Genomic DNA, 20,911 nt, shown 5'->3' with positions numbered 1-20,911 from the left:
AGAGTTACTATCCGAGATGTACCCCTGAAGGCACAGAAGGGGGGAAGCAGGGGTACCCTTCGGGTGAGGCTTGCCTAGTCCAGCCATTCATCCCTCAGACACCACTTAATGGACTGCCATGCAGCCCAATCTTCAAGACCCACCCGTTCCTCTTATTCTCACCAACTCCCCATCCCCCAATTCAGGCGTAAGAGAGCGGGGGCAACCAGCTTTCCGGTCATAGTCCCAAGACTTGGAATTCCTTTCCCTTGACTCTGAGATCTGACCAATCCTATTGGGCTTTCCGGAAACATCTTAAGACGCTACTCTTCTCTATGAACATGCCCTCTCTCTGAACCTAATGACGTCGCCCTGTAACTGGTCACATATGTGTTTTTACTGTATGTAACCAGCGTCTTGATGCCTCTGGCTTAACAAATGAAAAAATAATAAATAAATAAATGAAGCAGAGAGGGAAAAGAAAAGTTGAGACAGAAAGGGAAGAGTGTGATGCACAAGGGAGTGAAGGAGAGAATGTAAGAGAAAAATGGAAAGATAAGAAGAGAATAGAGAAAGAAGGACAGGGGTACAGAATAATATTAAACATAAAAGTGTTAACAACCGGGCTGCTAATGTCCCTTTTGTATACGTAGTCAAACAGGATCTATTTCAGGTTGATGCCAAAAATACATTGGGGACTGATAGCCATGGAAGCCAATTTAACCAACAAAAAAGGTTAAAATGTGTCAAGTTGTCCATGATAGATGGAGAATGGGCCTGTCTCTACTTGCCTGGCCCACATGGGACTTACCTTGCTCTTGTACCAGTGCTCGGCCTCCTGCTGGCCCTTCTCGGCCATGGCCTGGTACTGCTGCTTCACCTCCTCCATCACCTGCTTCATCTCCAGCTCCCGGGTGTTGTCCAACTCGACGGTGATCTCAGCGTTATGGACCTGAGACTCCAGCTCCCGGATCTCCTATGGAGGCACAACGGAATGAGGCAAAGTGGGTAAAGATCAGAAGACAGGTGTGTCAATCCTAGGGGAGGCATCACACAACCGATGGTAGTGAATATGAATGAGATTTGGGGTTCCGGTGGATTATTTATGGGTCAAACCCTAGAGCTTCACTGGCTTATTTCAATTTAAACCCCCCACAATGGCCTGTCCCACGTACCTCGTCGAAGAGCTGCCGCAGGTAATTGATCTCGTCGCTGGTGCTGTCAAGCTTCGACTCGGTGTCCACCTTCTGGAGGTAAGTGTCGTCAAGGTCCTAAGCATGGACAATAACACAAGAAGTCATCACCCTTCCATTTGCCTGATATGACTTTTTCACTTGCTATGATATTAAGTTACTGTAGGTTAAAGGTTTTTCAGATGATGGCTCTTACAAGCCTTTTTTATTGACTTGCTCAATATTCCTGTATGTACCCTATGTCGTTTTTGTGGTTTTCCTTTTTTGCTTTCCTTTGTTTCTTTCTTTTCCGGTTTTGATGAACCTAATAAGTCAGCCCAACCAGTTATGATATGATATGACATGATAGGTTATTTATAATGCGCTTAATACCCAGAGGTTTCTAAGTGCGGACCGTCGTGTTGCTTCCAAGGCAAGCATGTAGCCCCTGAGCTATCCTCCCGAGTTCCCAAACCTTACAGTAATACTTTCTGACATATATTGTAGATAAGGATAACTTTGAGGGCAGAATGAAAGAAAAGTGGGATACCTGTACATCACCTTTTCCGTTCTTCGTACAGTTTCTGTCCATTAAAAACAGGCATTGGCAAAGCCAATCGCTTTGGCATTGCTGTAGGCATTTTCCAGGCACACCCACGTGTGTACTACAGGGGTGTTGCTAGGTCTGGAAAAGATCTGGGGCTACGCTCATTTTGGGACTGGGGGCTAGCTAGACTTTTTGGTTTTAACCCCTCAGCTTCTATCCGGGGCTACAACCAAAAGACCTGGGGCTATAGCTCTCTGAGCCACCCAACCCCTAGCAATGCCTCGGGTGTACTACAAGGTCATAAGATGGCAGAAGCAGAGGCCATTTCAGGTACACCACACATGCCACACCGTCACCCAGTAGCCTTTCCTGGAAGTTCACCACCAGTTCAGAGTCACTGGGCAATTCATTGTGGATATGCAAATGAGCTCAAAGCATGCTTTTTGTTCCAGGTAATTGCCTTTGTCTTCTTAGGCAGCGCTATTTTATACACAGCTTTATCAAACCAAGATCGACAGCTCTCAAGGATGGATGTGACCCTCTAAGTCTGTGAGGCACAATATGTGAATAACAACATAACAACATCTCGGGAGTTGCTCGCCTTAGAAGCAAGACGAAACGGAGCAACATGGGTTGGATCCCCGGGTCTGTGCTTAGAAACCTCTGGGTATTAAGCACATTATAAATAACCTATCATCATCAGCAGTCGTGATTTACACGTATTATGCAATGGTGATTTATTTATTTCTGTAATCTGAACAACATATTTTGTATTCTCTTTCTTTCTTCACTCTGCATTTCTTTCTTTCCTCTTATGCTTTGTCTCCATTTATTTCAAACTCTAACGTTCTTTTATTTTTACATTCCTTTGTTTACTTTCTTTCCCATTGCGTTTTTCTTTTTCACTTAATTTTTTACTTTACAGGCTTATCTCCTTTTTTGATATGATATGATAGATTATTTTTAACACGCTTAATACCCAGAGGTTTCTAAGGGCTGACCCATGGATCGAACCTGTGTTGCTACGTGTCGTCTTGCTTCCAAGGCGAGCACGTTGCACCTAAGCTATCCTCCCGAGATAAAAAAGCCTTTTTCCTTTCTTTATGTTTTAATGCTTATTTGTTTTTGTCTTTCGCCCACTCAAGCTGCTTCCTCAAACCCTGCATGCAAACCTTCGGAGTCAAACAGGAAATCTTCAAAAATGCAGTACTTACCCTTGTGTACAGACCATTAAGCTCAAACGCCTGTTCTTCGTAGCGCTATGAAACTAAAGGAATCCGGTAGTCATATTGTTGCAATTTGCCAGAATAAAGTACCTTTTTTGTTAGAACGAAGTCATTCTCCAGCTGGTTGCGTCTGTTGATTTCGTCTTCGTACCTGTAGAAGTCAATGGAGGATTATTGCAACTGCTGTCCCTCAAATCATTTATGTTAAAGCTGTGGCTGTGGGTGGGGTACTTGTTAACTATGAAGCGGCGCAGCGGGAGGTTGGATGTTGAGAACGCTGCCATGTTTGTACATGCAATGGCGGCTGTCAGACCACAAGGTCCTCAACACTCCAATTTTGGAGAGAACACTTGATAAATTGGGTTGGGTATGGGATGAGTGGTGTAACAAAGACTCCTGCTGCAGAGGATGCTTAACAACGAGGGCTGGTTGTTGCTACACAATGCTTGGTGTTGGGTATTGGGGAGAGCTTGGAGGGTCCCCTGGCTTACCTCACCGTGCCTGGGTCTTTTGGCCGATGATGATCGCATGTAGAGAAAACTTGCCCACTACCCATTTGAAAAGTGCTCCCAGTGTAGGTAGAATGTCAAACACAAACAATATTGTGGGGCAAGTCTATACCAAAAATGTCCCACATATGAATCATGGGGCCTTTATCTCCCAATGAGAGTGCTTGTAAGATGTTCACAATTTCTGACAAGATAAAATTGAAGCTTTTGGAAGTAATGGACTAGGCCTACCCACAAATCTAGAACGAGGTTAGAAGTATTTGAGAAGCACATGGACCACTGCAGTAATACCAGGCCTTGTGGTCAACCCGTGTGCACGAGCAACCCCGCTGAAAGAACCGTCTATCTTACTGCTGTGTGAAGGCGGCTGAGCGATACCATAGGTGACTGCAAAACACTGTATTCCGCTGCTGCAGCCCCACTCCCAACGTTCATGAAATGGTATCCCAAGATGGCGGCTGGCCCTCATCAAGGCTTGGGCTGCCTCTCCTCAAATCGGGGGAGAGGCTACCTGGCAGGAATTCCACAAACATCCAGCATTCAAACAACCCAGTTCCCCACCTGAAACTAATACAAATCTGAACACAGATAAGCCTGGCTATGATATAAACCACAGGTTGGAGGAGACATTAAAGGAGAGGAAGTGAGGAGGAGACTAAAGGAAGTTGGGAGAGACATCAAGGGAGAGGTGGAGACATACATTTAAGAGGAGGTTGGCAGAGAAGGAGTTTAACAAAGAAGAGTTTGAGGTTGGAGAATGATTTATGGAGGAGGAGAGAAGGACAACCACTGACAAGGTCAGAGGAGAAAAGGAGAGGGGTGGAAGCGAAACAGGCCCTACCTAAGACTTAGGGTTGTGAAGTAGTCAGGGTGGGGGTACAAGAATGTGGAGAGGCTTCGAGCAGATGAAAGACATGGAGGAGGGAAAAGAGCAGGAGGTGCAAGAAAGGACTCCTTAGACAAGAGACCATTGGAACCCGAGGAGGCAGGCGAGGGTGGGGTGTTGTTATGTTATGTTAAGGAATTTATAGTGCGCACCTGGTACCCGGAGGCTGATGGGCGCAGACTAACAAACACAGAACAGAACTACATATACATCAGAGCTAAAAGCAGTCCATGGTTAATACTGACACGGCTCTAAACGAAGAGCAGTGTTTTCAGCTTTTTTTTAAAGAGTTCTGTTGAAACCAGGGTTCTCATGTGAGTGGGGAGGGCGTTCCAAGCTGTAGGAGCCGCAACTTCAAAAGACCCTTGTCTTATTGGTCTTGTGCCGAGGAACAACAAGTAAATTTGAGTTGTCTGATCTCAGTGACTTTCCCTTGTCTTTCACGATAATAGCTTCCTTCAGATACAATGGCATTGGGCCTACAATGCATTTTTGGGTTATCAGAAGGAGCCTGAACTGAATTCTTGCTCCAACTGGTAGCCAGTGGAGACTCCTTCTGGCCTCCGAGACGTGATCTCTTTTTCTCAGGCCCTTTACTACTCTTACTGCCCCATTTTGGATGACCTGAAGGCGATGAATCTCCGACTGCGGAATGCCCACCAAGAGACTACAGCCATAGTCTAATTTCGAGCCAATAATGGCTCTAGCCAAAGTTTCTGAGTTTTTTTCAGAAATAAATGGGCGAAGATGGCGAAAAAGTTTGAGGAAGTAGGAGGCTGACGAGACAAGACTATTCACCTGCGCCTTCATGTTTAGATGTCTATCCAGACATACGCCCAGCGTCTTAACCTTGGACAGTGTATTAATGACACAATTGTCCAGGTTAATATTCTTATATTCCTCTCCTAATTTGTCCAGTTTGCTCGGCGAACCTACCAAAAGGAGCTCCGTTTTGGCACTATTCAGGGCCAATCCGTTAGCTACCATCCAGATTTGGATCTTCGCATAGATTCTATTAATGGAGGCTTCGTCCTTTTGATGTATTCCTGAAATAGGAAGGATGCATTGCGTGTCATCCGCGTAATTTGCAAACACGATCCCTTCCTCTTCCAGCATCTGGAAGAAGGGGATCATGAAGATGTTATAAAAGCACGGAGACACGCATGCTCCCTGTGGAACTCCATATAGTAGGAGCACGGGATCGGCTTCTGCTACTTCACTGGCAACTCTGATATGCCTATCCTTTAGGAAGGATGATACCCATTGGATGGCCTCTTCAGAAAAAAATGCATTCTCTTTTAACCTGGTGGACAGAATCAAATGGTCCACCAGGTCAAAGGCTGCTGAGAGGTCCAGAATCATCAATAAGGCAATCTGACCCTTATCCATACCCTGAATGAGATGGGATTTAAGTGCGAGGAGCGCTGTTTCCGTGCCATGATTGGCACGGAACCCAGATTGATAATTATGTAGAATTTGATTCTGTTCCATAAATAACTAGATCTGGTTGTACGCCACCCGATCTAGTATCTTAAGAAGAAAGGCAGTGTTCGTAATAGGCCTTTAACTAGCAGGGGTGAGCGGACATAGATTGGGCTTTTTCAGTAAAGGTGTAATCCATGCATTTTTCAGATTGATAGGCACTACCTTTGACTCAAATGAGGCATTAACAAATTTGGTGAGGGCTGGTATTAAGGTAGGTAGGCATTCCTTCATTATGATGGCAGAACATAGATCACCTTTACAACTTGTGTTCTTCAGCTGACTAATAGTTTTAGCTAATTCTTCTTCCGATATGGGCGAGAAACTAAATGTGGGTTGATTTGTTGCTTTAATTTTGGCATGTGCCATCTTCTCCTGCAGATCCGAAGTATTCAATGAAAGTTTTTTGGTCTCTATAGTTTCTTTAATCTTGTCTAGTTTATTAGACATAGCTTGCTGAATTTCTGTACACCAAGCTTTATTTTTAATGATCGGAACAGGAGTGGGACCTGATGTGTGAGTTTGTTCTTTTGATATTTTAAACAGCTCCTTGCAATCTGATCTGGCATTGGTGATCCTCTCATTCAATGCCTCCCTTTTGGCTAGTATAACCTCTTTTTTAAAGTTAACTGCGCTGTTTTTATATGATTTAAGATTACTGGCTGATTTATCATTTCTCCACACATGAAAAAGTTTGTTTTTCTTAGATTTTAATTCTGCCAATTCCTTGGAGAACCAATTATTATTATGAACAGTTTGCTTCATTTTGTTTTTAACAGGAGCGAGCTTATCCGTCACTGTTTTCAGTGACTTTATGAGCATATCTGACATATCATCTAGATCCTCTAATTTAACCATATCGGCATTCAGGGATTGTGCCCAGGGATATAATGCTTCTTTATTCAATTTTTTTCGGTTTCTACTGGAAATGAATGTTTTCGGGAGTGAGGACTTGGTGACTAGAACCAGGTCCCTATGGCAGGGTGGGGGAGAAGGCTGAAAGATGAAGCCCATAGAGGGGCTCAAGTAGCGAGGCTGCTGGTACAAGCTTTGGGGATTACCTCATGTTCAACCTGTCCTAGCTGTTACCATCTTCACAGCCACAAGTTCAAGCAAGCATAGGGCCCTGAGGCCTAGAAAAAGGGATCTCCCAGTAGTCCAGGATGAGAAGCAGAGGTGTGAAGAGTACAGAATGAAGAGCCAAGAAAGAAGTGAGTGACAGAGGAGTAATGATACATCCTGTGAAGGGATTTTGCGTGGAGTACTATTGAGGTTGGCCATATTACCTCAGAAAGAGACTTCGTTGTTGGAAACCCAAGAAACCATCCTTTTGTTGTGTTACATTTGCCTATGTTGAACTAATATTTGCAGCAATCTCCCAAAAGCCTGGATCTTTTAACTGCCATGGGTTTTCCCCCCAGTGCCAAGGCCTTTTTTGCTGATTTCGGTATGTCGCCATTCAATGCCTTCTAACGTTTTCTCTTTCCACTTGTCTGCATCTGTCTTACACTGATCTGACTCGTCAGTCCGACAGCGGCCACACACCTGTTTTTTAGATCTTTCAGCAGGGCCTCCATGTTGGCGAGCTCTGTTTCCAGCTTCTCCTTCTCGCGGAGCAGGTTGTCGATCTGCTGCTTCAGGTTGTTGCTGGAGACCTGCATGATCTGGTTGGCGTTGGACTTGTACGAGTTCCTGTCCTTCAGCAGGCTGAGCTGGGCTTCGAGGATCTTATTCTGCCGCTCCAAATCACGCACCTGAAAACCAATTTAAAAAATCAAATCATTAGAACGGAGAGATCATGCCCAGCTTCTGGAGTAAGGAATTAGGTGCTGTGAAATCGACCACAAAGTGTCAAGCACAAACAATCTCAATAAGGACTTAAGATCACATCAGGATGCCCTCAAACGCTCTTGGATGCAGATCCAGCCACAACACACCCGCAGCACCCTCATCGGAGCAAATCCCGCACCACCACACATACTACCCACTTTTATCTGTTTCGGTCAACCGAGTTCACTTTTGCGCTACTTCTCTCTTTTAATTTTTTTTTAATGAAGTTTTATAGTTCAACAAGTGAACTTTTTTTTTAATTTACTTTTATTCTTTTCAAGTGAACAATGAACATAAATATAACATTCCCACCCCTTCCCTACCCCTGTTTCCCCCTCCCAGAAATGAACGTTCAGTTCTTGTCGGGGGTGGCCCTATAGAGGGCCTATGAGTTAATTGAGGTCCAAGAGTTTCAGGCGCTGGGGGCACCATTGTATTCTGTAGTCTTCTCTCATTAAGGACAGAACATCACCCAGTCTTTAGCAAATGGTGGTAATCTGTTATCCATCGCATAGGTAGCCCAATCCAGTGCCACAAAGTCCCACACATTGCAGAACCAGTCCTGCAAAGTTAGGGTTTCTGCCCCCTCCCATTTTTGCGCAATGAGCAACATTGCTGCCAGCGTTGACACCAGTCAGGCTTTCCTGCTGCCTCTGTGTCCCCACCCTTTCTCCTTATCCAAGCCCAATATAACCTGCTCCAGGTGGGGGTCCTAGCCATTTCCCCGAAGGCCAGCATTTGTGCCACCTAACCCTCTCTCCAAAAAGACACAAAAATGGGTCACTTCCACCACATATGCGGCTTTGTACCAAAGCCCCTGCACCCTCTCCAGCAGGCCTGTGTGGATTCTGGATATATTTTGTGCAGCCTAACTGGAGTGTAGAGGAGGTCCCAAATAAAGCCTGTACTCCAATCGTCCATTTTGAAGTACCAGGAACATTCACACCGAGATATGTGATGTATGATGAGCAAATAAACCAGCAGAGAGCCGCTGTAGGGCTCTGCCCCGTGTCTATCAGAAGAGCAATACCTATTGAAGTACAGATACCCAGACAACCATGGACAGTGAGGTATCCATTAAGAAAACCCTACCAACAAATGAGACGAAATGAAGATTGCCTAAGTACAGTCCCGGAAGAAACCAAAAAGGTCTTAATGGAAGACGAATGGTGAGATCACAAGAACCCGGACTGACTCAAATATAGAAGAAATGACAACCAGAGAATGACACAAAGAGATGAAACGCCATGAAAAAGGATATCGTGAACCTAAAGTGAAAGGACGATGTCATAACGCAAAGAAGGTTAAGCTGTAAGCAAGATGAAGATAATGACCAGTTTACACCTGTAAATATGCTTGGAACCGCAAGAAAGCCAAGAAAACAGTGCGGCTTGCTATGATTAGTAGAAGAGTAGTGTGGCAAGCGCCATTATCCACAATCTACCTCAAAATAAAGCACAGTATTAGAAGTGTATTTCTACTTTGCACAAGAAGCAAAATCAACCCAGGTTACTAAAGGCCAAACGAGAACAGATTCATATTTAGCAAAACGAGAAGAGACGGCTGAATCGAAACTCAGCAGAGGCAACTCGTGCCAGGAAAGCCAAGGTCATACTAATAAAAGAAGCGAACAGTAGCTACATCTGATTGAAACTGAGAATAGAATATCCTGCCTTTGAAAGGTCGAGATAAGAAGACGTAGGCAGGTGGTGGGCTAAATAAGAATCAAATACATAAATTGAGAGAAAAGAGACAAATTCACGGTGTGGGAATCACGTGACCAGCCGAGCAAGAAGAAGCAAGGGTTCACACCTACGCTTGACACCAGACCAGGAGGCGATATCAGAACTTTTCCAGACAGAGGATGCAGTCTAAAGGCCAACCACAGTGAACTAATTGACACATGGGGCCTCATTACGACCCTGGCGGTAAGTTACCGCCAGGGCCGTGACTTTACCGCCATGGCGTAAACTACGTTTACGCCATGGCGGTAAGGGGATTTACCGCCCCATTCCGACTTTGGCGGGGCGGTAAATCCCCAATCCCCATTTACCCTTCCCCATTCCCATTTTTGCCCCATAGGGCATAATGGGAGTGGGGAAGGCGTTAATTACGCCACCGTAAATTACGGTGGCGTAATTAACACCAAGGTCCCTTTCCGCCATGGTTTTTTACACCCGCTAAAAGCAGGTGTAAAATCCGCCATGGCGGAAAGGGAACTCGGAATTGGCGGAAAGGGGTTGGCGCAGCTAACGCTGCCGCAAACCCCTTTCCGCCAGGGTCGTAATGAGGCCCATGGACACTAAAGTGATGATTGATTATAACCTTAATCGGAGGAAGGCCGGGCAACTAAGGGGCACCCCGCACCTGGCCGACCATTCTGCGTGCTGCTAAGCAAAGTGGAAAAGTATGCATGGGGTTGCTGCTAACCCAATCACAGTGGACCAAATAATCTATAGTTCTATAGGGTCCTATAGGGTCCTATAGTTATTAGAACCAATGAGATGTCGTACTTTTAGTGACGTCTACAGTAGTCCTTTTTGAAGGAAGGGCTTAGATGCCCACCTGACAGAGTTTACCCAATCTCCTTACTCCGTTACCATATACAGACAAAGAACCTACAGTAAAGTTACCTTTTCCTAACCAATAGAATTGCACGTTAACTTTTGAGTGTTATATGTCAGTGATGACGAGTTTTGAGTATAAATGTTACAACTTGTATGAGGTTCGTTGGAGTTTGAAGGGAGAAGGACGATTGCATCACTGCTGATATCCATGACTCCCCGTTTTCTGTACTTGTCATTAAACGGACTCCCTTTGCCAAACCATTGAGTTGTCCTTATTGATTGGTGGTGGAGTAATGAATCTGCACCCCCATCCATCTCAAGGGTGCAGCTATCTCGTCTTAAAGTACTTCTGAGCAAGCCTCGGCTCTATGGGCTGGACGGGGGTCTCGGAGTACAGGAGTATAGTGCCACCGGAAAATCAACTGGTACCAGGATTCCTGAAGTTGGGATGCCCTTGCTTGCCTCGGCACAAGCCACAATAGTTTCTCCCAGTACTCCCTGGGAATCTCCTTCCCTATTGTTTTCTCCCACTCTTTCATATATGGCCACGAGATCCTGGGAATGGCATCATCTAGGATCTTATAGATTCCAGAGATAAGGCCCTTTGCCCCATGATGTGGTGTGAGGAATTTTTCAAACATCAAAAACAGTTGGGTCGCTGCTGCTTTAATATCTGGGTTCATGACCCAGTTTCTAATCCGGCAGTACCATAGCCCTTTGTGATCGTTCACCCCAAAGCTTTGTTTATGTTCCTAATTGTCTAATCCTGGAACATGTCCAGAATCCTCCAGCACCCCCCTACCCGCCACCTGCCATCTGATAAATGCCCCATATTCTGGTCCCCAGTGTAAAGCCTGGGTTATGAAAGATAGACGTAAACAGAGAGGACAATGTTGTGATGACATATTTTTGGGCTAATGCATCCCAGGTATCAGCCACTCATTTTGTTATGGCACTGGAGTGCATGCGTCAAGGCCTGTCCTGGCTCGTCAACCAAAGAACTTTGCTTAAATCATGCCCCACTACCACCCGGTCCATTGATACCCATTGTTTACCCCCTTTACCCGAAAACCATTCCCTTTTTATCCTAATCTGGGCCACATCATAGTACAGTTGGAAGTTGGGAAGTGCCAACCCCCCTCCCTTCTCAGGGACATTAACAGGGTACGATTGATGTGTGGTCTCTTGCTCTGCCCGGTGAAGCCACCTGTCAGTTTACCCAGTTCCCGGAAGAACTTACTCGGGACGGGCAGCGGCATAGCCTGGAGGAGGTAAAGTAATCAGGAGATGGTCACCATCTTCACCGCCACTAAACAGCCCAGCCAGGAAATTCTAAGTAATTTCCACCTATGTAAGTCAGCTTTGATGGAGGCGAACATGGGGGGACAGTTTACTGTGTACCAGCTGTGGAGTTATGAATATTCCCAAATATATGATCCCCTACGGGCTCCATGCGAAGGGTGCTGCCAACTTCAAAGCCACCGCTTCCCTCCCTCCAGCCGTCAGGTTTAAGATCTCGGATTTTGCTTCATTGATCTTCAAGCCTGAGGCCTCCCCAAGCACCAATAGGATCTTTCGGCTCACCCTTCATGATGTGTGCGAGAAAGGTGCATGTCATTCCCATACACAGCTACCTTATGCTGACTACCCCCAAATGGTATTCCCTTGACTTCTACGGAGTCCCTCAGACCGTAATGTAATGGATCTAGGTATATCGCAGAGCCAAGGGGAGAGGGGGCACCCTTGTTTGGTGCCCCTTGCAAGTTTAAAGCTGCGGGAAAGAGTCCCATTAATAAATAGTCTCGCCTGTGGGGTGCTATAATTTGCCTGAACCTTCTTAATAAAGTCTGACCCCAGGCCCATTTTGCCATCACTCTAGAGAGAAACGGCCATTCAACTCTGTCGAATGCCTTCTCAGCGTCAAGGGGGAAAAGAATTGCAGGCGTCAAGGTCTTATGGACCTTTTTCACCAGGTGTGATATGCATCTCACATTGTCAAACATTTGCCGGCCTAGTACAAACCCTGCCTGATCAGGGTGAATCAGGACCTGGTGGAAACCCTCCAGCCGATTAGCCAAAACATTTGAATACATTTTGCATCGAAATTGATTAATGCTACATGTCGATATGAGCTACACCTAGTGGGGTCTTTGTTGGGTTTAGGAATAAGGGTAATTTTAGCCTCCTCCATTGACGCCGAGATGCTCCCACTCTCACTAATGGTAATAGAGCCCAGCCCACTGAGGGGCTAAAGTTCTCGCGATGGCCTTGTAGAAGGCTTCTGTGAAGTCATCCGGGGATGGGGCGTGGTTGCGGGGCAGTGTGATTATGACTCTATGCACCTCTTCTTCGGTGATATCCTTCCCTAACTCTGCCCTCTCCTTTTCACTCAATCTTTCCCAAGAAATCCTCCTGACTTTGGGCTCCGGGGATTTGTGTCATGTATAAGTCAGCAGAGTACCGCGCAAAACAGTCTTGGATGTCTTCTGTTAGGGTCTGGAGGCGGCCTAGCTCATCTACCACAGCTGTCACCATTTTCTTAGTGGTCTCTCCCCTCAACAGCCCGAGCCAAGAGCTTGTCTGCTTTATTTGCCTTGGCGTAGTAGTGCTGACGGATCGACAGCATGGCCCTCTCTGCTTTTTTTGGCCTTAACACGTTAAGCTGACCTATGGCCTTCCTATATTCCCTCTTGTTTCCCCTGGTCGGGGCTCTCACTAGCTTTTTCTTCCCGTACTCTACTTTCAATTCCAAATGGGTCTCCGGCAATTTCATCAATGTATCCTTTTTTTGCCTTAGCTGCTATCAAGTCTCCCCTAAACACGTCCCAGCATATTGACTCCCCCATGTCCTGTGCCTTGTTCAGCTCAAAAAAGGACATCGTCTTGTCCTCCAGCTCCCCTCTAAGGACTAGGTCCCTTAGTAGCTCCCCCGGCAGTCTCCAACCCCAGATCCCCCCGCCTGTTCCCAGAGAAATGTAGGGCAATTGTAATAACAGCGTGATCCGCTATTCCCAATGCTCCCACCTTTATTTTTCTGACTTCCCCCAGGAATGGCGCCAATATCCAGATGCAATCGATCTGGGAATATGAACTATGTACATTTGAAAAGAAGGTGAACCCCTCCCTGTCCCCATGCACTCCCTTCCACACGTATCTAAGACCTAATGCCTCAAAGCGTTCCTGCAGTGACTTAGATGCCATCTCCTCCTTTGTGCGTGCCCCTCCTGCCGTTCTATCCAGTTCCCCGGACCAGGCCAAATTAAAGTCCCCCAACATTATAATGTGAACCCTCGCAAACCCCTCCTTGAGGAAGGCTTCCTGACCCACTTTGAGTGCATATACCGATACCACTGTGTATGCCTTCCCCTCGTACTCGCCCACTATGATAGTGTACCTGCCCCCATAGTCTGCCACAGAGTCTGTTATCCAGAGGTCGACTCCATTTGGGAATGCCAGGGCCACTCCGACTATTTTATTCACCCAGACTCATAATATAATCAGGCAAAGCCCCTCAATCGGAGCCGCGCCTGCTCCCTTCGCAGGAGACGTGTCTCCTGAAGTGACAGTAAATCTGGTTGTGACTTCCTCGTGAAGAGTTACAATTTCTTCCTCTTGAAGGGGGAGTTTAGGCCCCTTTAGGCCCCTTACATTATGTGTAGTCCACTGGAATGTTGCAATGCCCTTCGGCACTGCCCCCCGGTGTCACTCATGCTGTTCCTCTCTGCTCGGGCCATTGTGCCCCGACTCCTGCCTGCTCCCCCCCCAATGTCTCTTCCTTTTTCCTGCATGTCCCCACCCTTCTTCTCCCCGGAACCTTTCCCAAACCTCTGGTACCTCCCCCAATCCCCAACTCCCCTCCCTCCTTCCCCCTGTCCCATACCCCAACCCCTGGACTCACCCCTCCTTGTATCACCCCCTGTATTTTACCTTCTCCCCCCACCCCCACCAAGCAACCCACCGGGTGTCGTCGCCCTCTTCAAGTCCAAAACGGAGCGATCTCCTCCGCTCCTCATGCCCAGATTCACGCCCTTTCTTTTCCACCACCCCGTTATAATGCGGGCGCTTCCTCCTTCCCCTTCAAACCTCACCTTAATCCGCTAGTGACCCCCTCTCCATCTGCTCCCCTCGGTCTAGATTGGGGCCCACTCAGAGGGGTCTCCTGTTTCGTCGTTCTCCTGTCGCTGTCCACTCCCAGGGTCTAGGCCTCAGTCTGATCTCAGATTGTGAGCGGCGGTCCTCCTGCCTGTTCTGATCTAGGTCCAATTGCAACATGTCGGCCCCTTCCTGCAAGTTGGTTATCCGCTTCTACACACCTTCCCAGTCAAAATCCAAACCAAATGGGAAGGTCCATTCGCAGCGGATTCCCCTGCGGGCTAGCTCCCTGACCGCCGGGCCCATCTGTCTCCTTTTGAGAAGCGTGGACCCCGCCAAGTCCTGATACAGCTGGATGGGGCAGCCCTTATATGATAGGGCTCCTTGGGTCTCACCGCACGTAACAGGTGTTTGCCCAGCGGGTACCCCGCCGGAGCCTGCCTTGCTGCCTTTGCCTTAGCCTTCGACATTCGCCCTGTGTTTTGCCTGGGCACCGTCATACGTGCCTACCTGTTGGGGGTAGCTGTCATAGTTCTGGGTATGCTTGCAGCCCCCAGTTTCTTTGACTGTTCCCTGGGGGGGTCCCAGGTAGTTGCTGTAGGGAGCGCTTCCCTTGTGTGCCCCGGGGGTCCCTCCTTCCCCAGGGACTTGTCTCAGTTCCCACAATAGGCTTGAGCCGGACTATAACATAGTGAGTTAGTTTCTCCTGCCTCCATCACTTACCCGATGCCAGTGCTCCTCCAGGTCACCGATGGCCCCCTGTTAGACTCTGAGTTGCTGACACTTGAGTGGAGGCCCCAGCCCGATGGTGTCTCTGCAGGGACAGTACATCTGTATCCCAGGGGCATTCCCCCGGTTCAACCCAGGCTGCTCAGGGCCCAAAAAGCTCTTGACCTCACTGTCTTCCCTTTCATTGCTCCACTGAATGGCGCCACTGAAGTGCCCCGGGGCATGGGGCACCACACGACGTTCTACCTCCTCCCCGAGCCTCCTCCTCACCAGTCAGTCCCCGGCTTCCACCACAGGGGGCACTCTGATCATGATCACCACGCTTCGCCGCCTCACGCTTCCCCTGCCGGTCCCAGCAGGCCTGTATTTAAGGGTGTGGGATTGTCCACTCCAAGGCCCCAAACAGAGCCTCTCCAGAGGCGCTCTCCTCTGCACACACACACCCCGCTCTACCATGCTCCTCAGGTAGCAGTGTCTCGGTCCCGGGTCGATGATTATGGGCAGACGCCGGGCTTTCTACTGCCTCACGCCGGGTCTGCTCCAACTAGCCTCGCCAATGTCTTCAGTATGCTCCGGTTTGCTCCAGGCCCTGGCTGCTCTCCCATCCGGCTGGGGAGGAGGAGGAGAGGAGGAGTCAGGAGCCTGCAGGTCTCCGACCCCTAATCCATCCTCCGATGGCAGGACGATGGTTCCCCGCTGCTGAGCCACCTTCCGTCCTCGAGTCGGGGCACGCGCCGGCCCAGACCGCTAAGGCGAGCCTGCTTCCTTCAGCCCGATCTCGCTGCCACTGCTGGGGGCGTGCCGCTCCCCAAAGGCCCGCCTGATGTTGGATGTATGAGTACTGCGACTTGCAGGAGTGAGGAGGCGTCTTTCGGGATGGTGGAAAGCGCCAAAACTACTTGGGGCCTACGGAGCGACTGTCAGTACATCTACAGGGCGCCGGCAGCCATCTTGGAATCAACCCGTGAACATTTCACATAAACAAGACAACGGGCCTCATTACGACCCTGGCGGTCCCGTAATGAACGGTGCATGTGCGGGCCCGGCACCGTCCATTACGGGATGTCTGATTACGAGGTCCCCTAGCGGGACCCAGAACAGACGTCTGGTAAAACCAGGCATCCTTTCCGGGTCCCGCAAGGGGACCAAGGAGCTAATAACGGGCCCGTTATTAACGGCCCCGTTATTAGCTCCATCCCCATTCCCATTGAGTCCTATGGGGGCTCCAATGGGAATGGGGAATGGTTTTGTGTGAAATTACCGGGCCCTCCAAGGTCGAAATGACCCGGTAATTCCTCATTCACAGAACCCGATATTGGAGCCCGGTATGGAGGCAGCCATGTCCTTATTAATGAGGCCCAACATCTTTATAATATAATACAATCCGCTATTAACGTGAATTTGGAAAAAAAGATTGAAAACATATTAAAATGTTTCCATCACCTACGTTCATATAACCAAAATACATATAAACAAAGTATAAAATCAGGCATTTCTTAATGTAGGTACTAGAACAAAATTCTGGAAGAAGCTTCCAAGAGATCTGGGGGTCCTCTAACAACTTATGCTAAAGACCCTAAACACGGAGAAAAAACGACCCAGATGTGTCTGTCTCGTATCTTTCAATCACAAGCATTCAAGCACAGGATAATGAGGGCCTGATTCGCAGAACGCTTTCCTATGGGATTGCGCCATTCTAAAACAGTTCTGTGAATCAGACCTTAGTGTTTAGACCTTTCAAGGATCCTGGCAGAAGCGGCGCAATCTTAGATATCTCACAACTTCATTTCTGACTCCCATAATTTCATTGGTAGGTAAAAGGTTGAACCTGATTTTAAGAAAATGAAGGGACTGATTCATGGAATTTTTAGTGTGGTGCATAATCACTTTGCACTGCCAACAAACGCCCTGATTCACAGAGTGGTGCAAAGTGTATTTTTGCATTGCAAATTCACTTTGCACTGCCAAAGTACTCTTTGCACCCCTCTAAAGGGCCTACTTCATGGTGACAAGAGTACTTTTGCAGTTCTTTGCAAAACTACACTTTGCACCACTGTGAATCAGGGTTTGTGTTGGCAGTACAATGTCACTTTGCACGAGTGAAAAATAATTTTGCACCACGCTAAAAATTCCATGGGCCTCATTACGACCCTGGCGGAATGGGTTAACGGGTTAACGGGTGCTGCAAAAGGATGCGGACCCGTTAAACCCATTCCGCCACATTACGAGGTGCCCTCACGGGACACGGCAAGCATGCCTGGTAAAACCAGGCGTGCTTTCAGGGTCGCGCGAGGGGAAGAGGGAGCAAACAACGGGCCAACTCGTAATCGGCCCGTTGTTTGCTCCCTCTCCCATTCCCATTCAGCCCTATGGGGGCTGAAATGGGAATGGGGAAGGTCCGTGTCTGGGTCCTTGGAGGGAGGAGTTACCGGGCCCTCCGAACTCGGAATGGCCCGGTAATTCCTCATTCTGGGAACCCGGACCCGGAGGCGATTTCGGCGGCAGCCATGCCGCCAATAGCGGCATGGCTACCGCCAAGGTCGTAATGAGGCCCATGAGTTAGGCTCACAATCTCCAACGTGCCTCATGAAATGTCATTAGATAATCAGGTGAAAGATGTTCACAGCTTTCCCCTCAAGCAATATGTCATGAAGTCCAATTACCCAATACTTTTATATCCTCCAGAACGGAATTAAGCCATGCAGCAAACCCCAGAATACCCATATTTCTAGCGAAGAAACTCCAAAGAGGCCGGAATGCTACAGCAAGAAAACGCTTAAGAATTCACAGAGGGGTCCACGCTTCTGGGCGCTATGACGATTACTCCAGCCACCTGTTACAAAAAGGACCGGATTACTGTAGAGATACAGAGGCCTTGACTCACAGAGCCTTTTCCAATGGGATTGTACCATTATAAAACACTTCTGAGAATCAAAGAGGATCCTAATTCTTATGCTGTCTTTGATGCTGTGTCTTGTGTGCTTATGTGCGCCCTGATGCCTGTGGGCTATGGCACGTAACAAACGAATAAATTAACTGAACATATTCGTTATACAAATAGTCTGTTTTTCACTGCTGCGATTATAGCACCGTAAAGAGACCCATTGCTGTCTGGATGTAGTATGGGAGTTAAATAACTGGATTTAGAGAAGAGGGGTGTAACATTGTATGCTAGAAGTGGAAGTGCCATTGCATTTCGGTGCTGGACTGCCCCTGGGCAGGACAAAGACTGATATGCAAATGGATATTTCCCATCTGTGAAAGGCACAGTGAGTAAAAGCAGTGGCTGCGAACTCTCAAGTGGTTAATAACCACTGAACAGGTTATCAAGTCTGTTCTTGCGAGAGAGGGGCGCCCGCTACCATTGTAAAACTAGAAGTGGAAGTGCTTAGAAACAGGCCCGGCACCAATGTTAAGCACCACAGCAAAACACTGGACACTACGAGCTATTAGCTTCATGGCTGCCTCCAAACCGGGCTCCTTTACCGGGTTCCTGCAATGAGGGATAACCAGGTCCTTCCGACATAGGAGGACCCAGTAATTCCTCCTTGCAGGAACCATTCCCCATTCCCATTGGAGCCCCCATAGGGCTCAATGGGGATGGGGAGGGAGGTAATAACGGGCAGATTACATCAGGCCCGTTATTACGGAAAGGACGCCTGGTTTTACCAGGCATCTGATCTGGGTCCTGCAAAGGGAAGCTCGTAATCGGTGCTCCCGTAAAGAAGGGGGCCGGTCCCTTCACGGGAGCGACACCCTTATAATGAGGCCCTGAGTGTTGAAAAGTCAAGCTCGCTACAGTGGTCACAGCACTTAGAGTACAAGTTGGGTGGCAAGATGGCAGGATTATAAGTCATGTCACATTAGCGAGTTCATTCTTTTAAGAGAGCAGACCATGTTATCTTAATTTGTCCGACGCCTGCAAGTTTACTCAGATTCATTTCCATTGCACGCACTTTCTGCTTTTTAACCTGGTGGCAGGAGGAAAACCCCTGATCACTGTGCGTGTGCTTCTTGGAAATTATACTGTCAGTCTCATTCTGTATGGAACATGCACTTATGTGTTGTGTGGTATCCTGCGTGCACCTCTAGACTTCACGAGCAGGAGGGGAGAGGTAAAGAGAACATGTCCCATGCTAGCCATTTTGTCTGAATTCTCGGTGTGCGTCCTGATGCCTGCAGGCTGTTGACGTGTTAGAAAGAAATAAAATAAATAAATAAACAGCGAAGTGAACTCGTGTTTACTCTTTCACATTCAAGTCTGTCTCATGAAAAAGTAAATGCTGCCAGCCAATAAGCTTTGCAGGCGGTCTTCAGATTCTCATGGATTCTGTCTGGTTTTGACCAGGTGCAAAACCGAGGTGGATTCCGCAGGAATACATTCGTTATACAGGTGCATAAAAATCTCATGCGGGTGTTCAACGGGACCCACTAAGGAAATGGAGAAGGTCAGCACGGCAGAGACCTCACCTCAGCTCTGTGTCCTTCTCTGCCTTGTCACTGCTCCAAAATTGGGCAACGCTTCGCAAAGAGGCAGAAAAGCGGTGCGCCACACTTTTACTCCTTATTTTAGCGCACTGCAATATCTAGTATGAGGCTGTCATTGAAATGTTGTTGCGGTTGATTAGTGACAAGCAGCCTCGTTGTGTATGCAGGGTCCATTGTACAATGTGTGTGTGTTTGTGAGCACCAACTCAGCTTTACTATAACATTTTCCAGTTGGTTTTATGCTCCTTAAAACAACCTCCTTAATTGAACCTGTGATCCATGGGCATGGTTCTGAAGCCCCTCATTTGGACCACTGTATGTATTATCAAATATGTTTCTCAGTATACTATCTTTGTCAGGACGCTCTCTGAACTCCCTCACTTCACACCTACTTCCTTGTACCATCACCAGTCTCGATGGCTGATGATGGAAAACAGGGCCAGATTTACATTTCTTCTCCTGGTTCACAAATCTTTCCCGGTAAAGCACCACTGCACCTATCCTCCTCTATCCAACTCTACAAGCCTTGTCGTAATCTCTGCTCTGCCTCCTTGACTACCCTTGTGGCCGGGGTCGGATTGGCCCATCTGCCACTCGGCCGGTGGCCGGGCCGAAATCTTGTGTAGTCCCTGGTGGCCGGTTACTGCCCATGTCTGGGCCGGTTTGAACATTTTTTTTTTATTTAAGTTTGGAGAAAAAAAAACATTTGAAACAAAAAAAAGCACCCACAATGGCATAATTCATCAAAACCAGGGAACAAATGTTACCATGCTTTGATGATTGATTTACATGCATGATGTGTGCATCATAAACTATGATGCATGCATCATTCACATGCTGCAGTACCATGCGGCCAACTTTGCACCAGACCTGCAGATGAAATTAACTGGTCTGCTGTTAAATCTCAGTTAGTAGCTTAATGGTATCCACTACAGAATCATTTCTTATTTTACTATAGCCGATATGATAGCTCAGTGGGTTGAGCGCTCACTGCTGTGAGGTATGTGTGATCTGCAGGTTGCGGGTTTGAATCTCAGCAAGGCCATCTCACCCTTTCATCCTTCTGAGGTTGATAAATGAGTGCCAACACAGGATGGGTGATATCGTGTGCATATTTGTTCTATAAATAAGCGTAAGTGCTATACAATAGCATATTATCATTTGGCCTTGAACGTCTGCTTACATTCACAGTAATTTGACAATATGGTTATATACGCACAGATATTAGTGATACATTATTGTATGAAATGTATATCACATTACTGAAATCATAACCCTATTATTCGTAGTGTACTTAGGGACAATGCTATTTGATCCCACTGGCTGTTTTGTCAAGGGGTGAAAGGTTGTGTTTCATCGCTTCCCGAGTTGTCACTATCGGGTGGGGTCAAATGACATCACTTC

At 47.5% G+C, this 20,911-nt stretch overlaps 1 protein-coding gene across 1 annotated transcript in view; it reads right to left on the bottom strand.

Annotated features, from left to right (window-relative positions):
- LOC138489167 (keratin, type II cytoskeletal 8-like) overlaps positions 1-20,911 on the bottom strand; it is an 82,610-nt gene that overhangs the window by 50,068 nt on the left and 11,631 nt on the right. Inside the window, exons 2-5 of the mRNA XM_069616825.1 lie at positions 7,347-7,555; positions 3,015-3,075; positions 1,155-1,250; positions 791-955 (exon numbers count right to left, since the gene is read on the bottom strand). Coding sequence (XP_069472926.1) covers positions 791-955; positions 1,155-1,250; positions 3,015-3,075; positions 7,347-7,555 — 531 coding nt within the window. The remainder of the gene's footprint in view (positions 1-790; positions 956-1,154; positions 1,251-3,014; positions 3,076-7,346; positions 7,556-20,911) is intronic.

This window comes from Ambystoma mexicanum, chromosome 9 (genome assembly GCF_040938575.1).
Source record: "Ambystoma mexicanum isolate Mex_15411 chromosome 9, UKY_AmexF1_1, whole genome shotgun sequence".
Taxonomy (NCBI): Eukaryota; Metazoa; Chordata; class Amphibia; order Caudata; family Ambystomatidae; genus Ambystoma; species Ambystoma mexicanum.
Note: the sequence above shows the minus strand (reverse complement) of the source record. Positions and strands in the feature narration are given on the sequence as shown.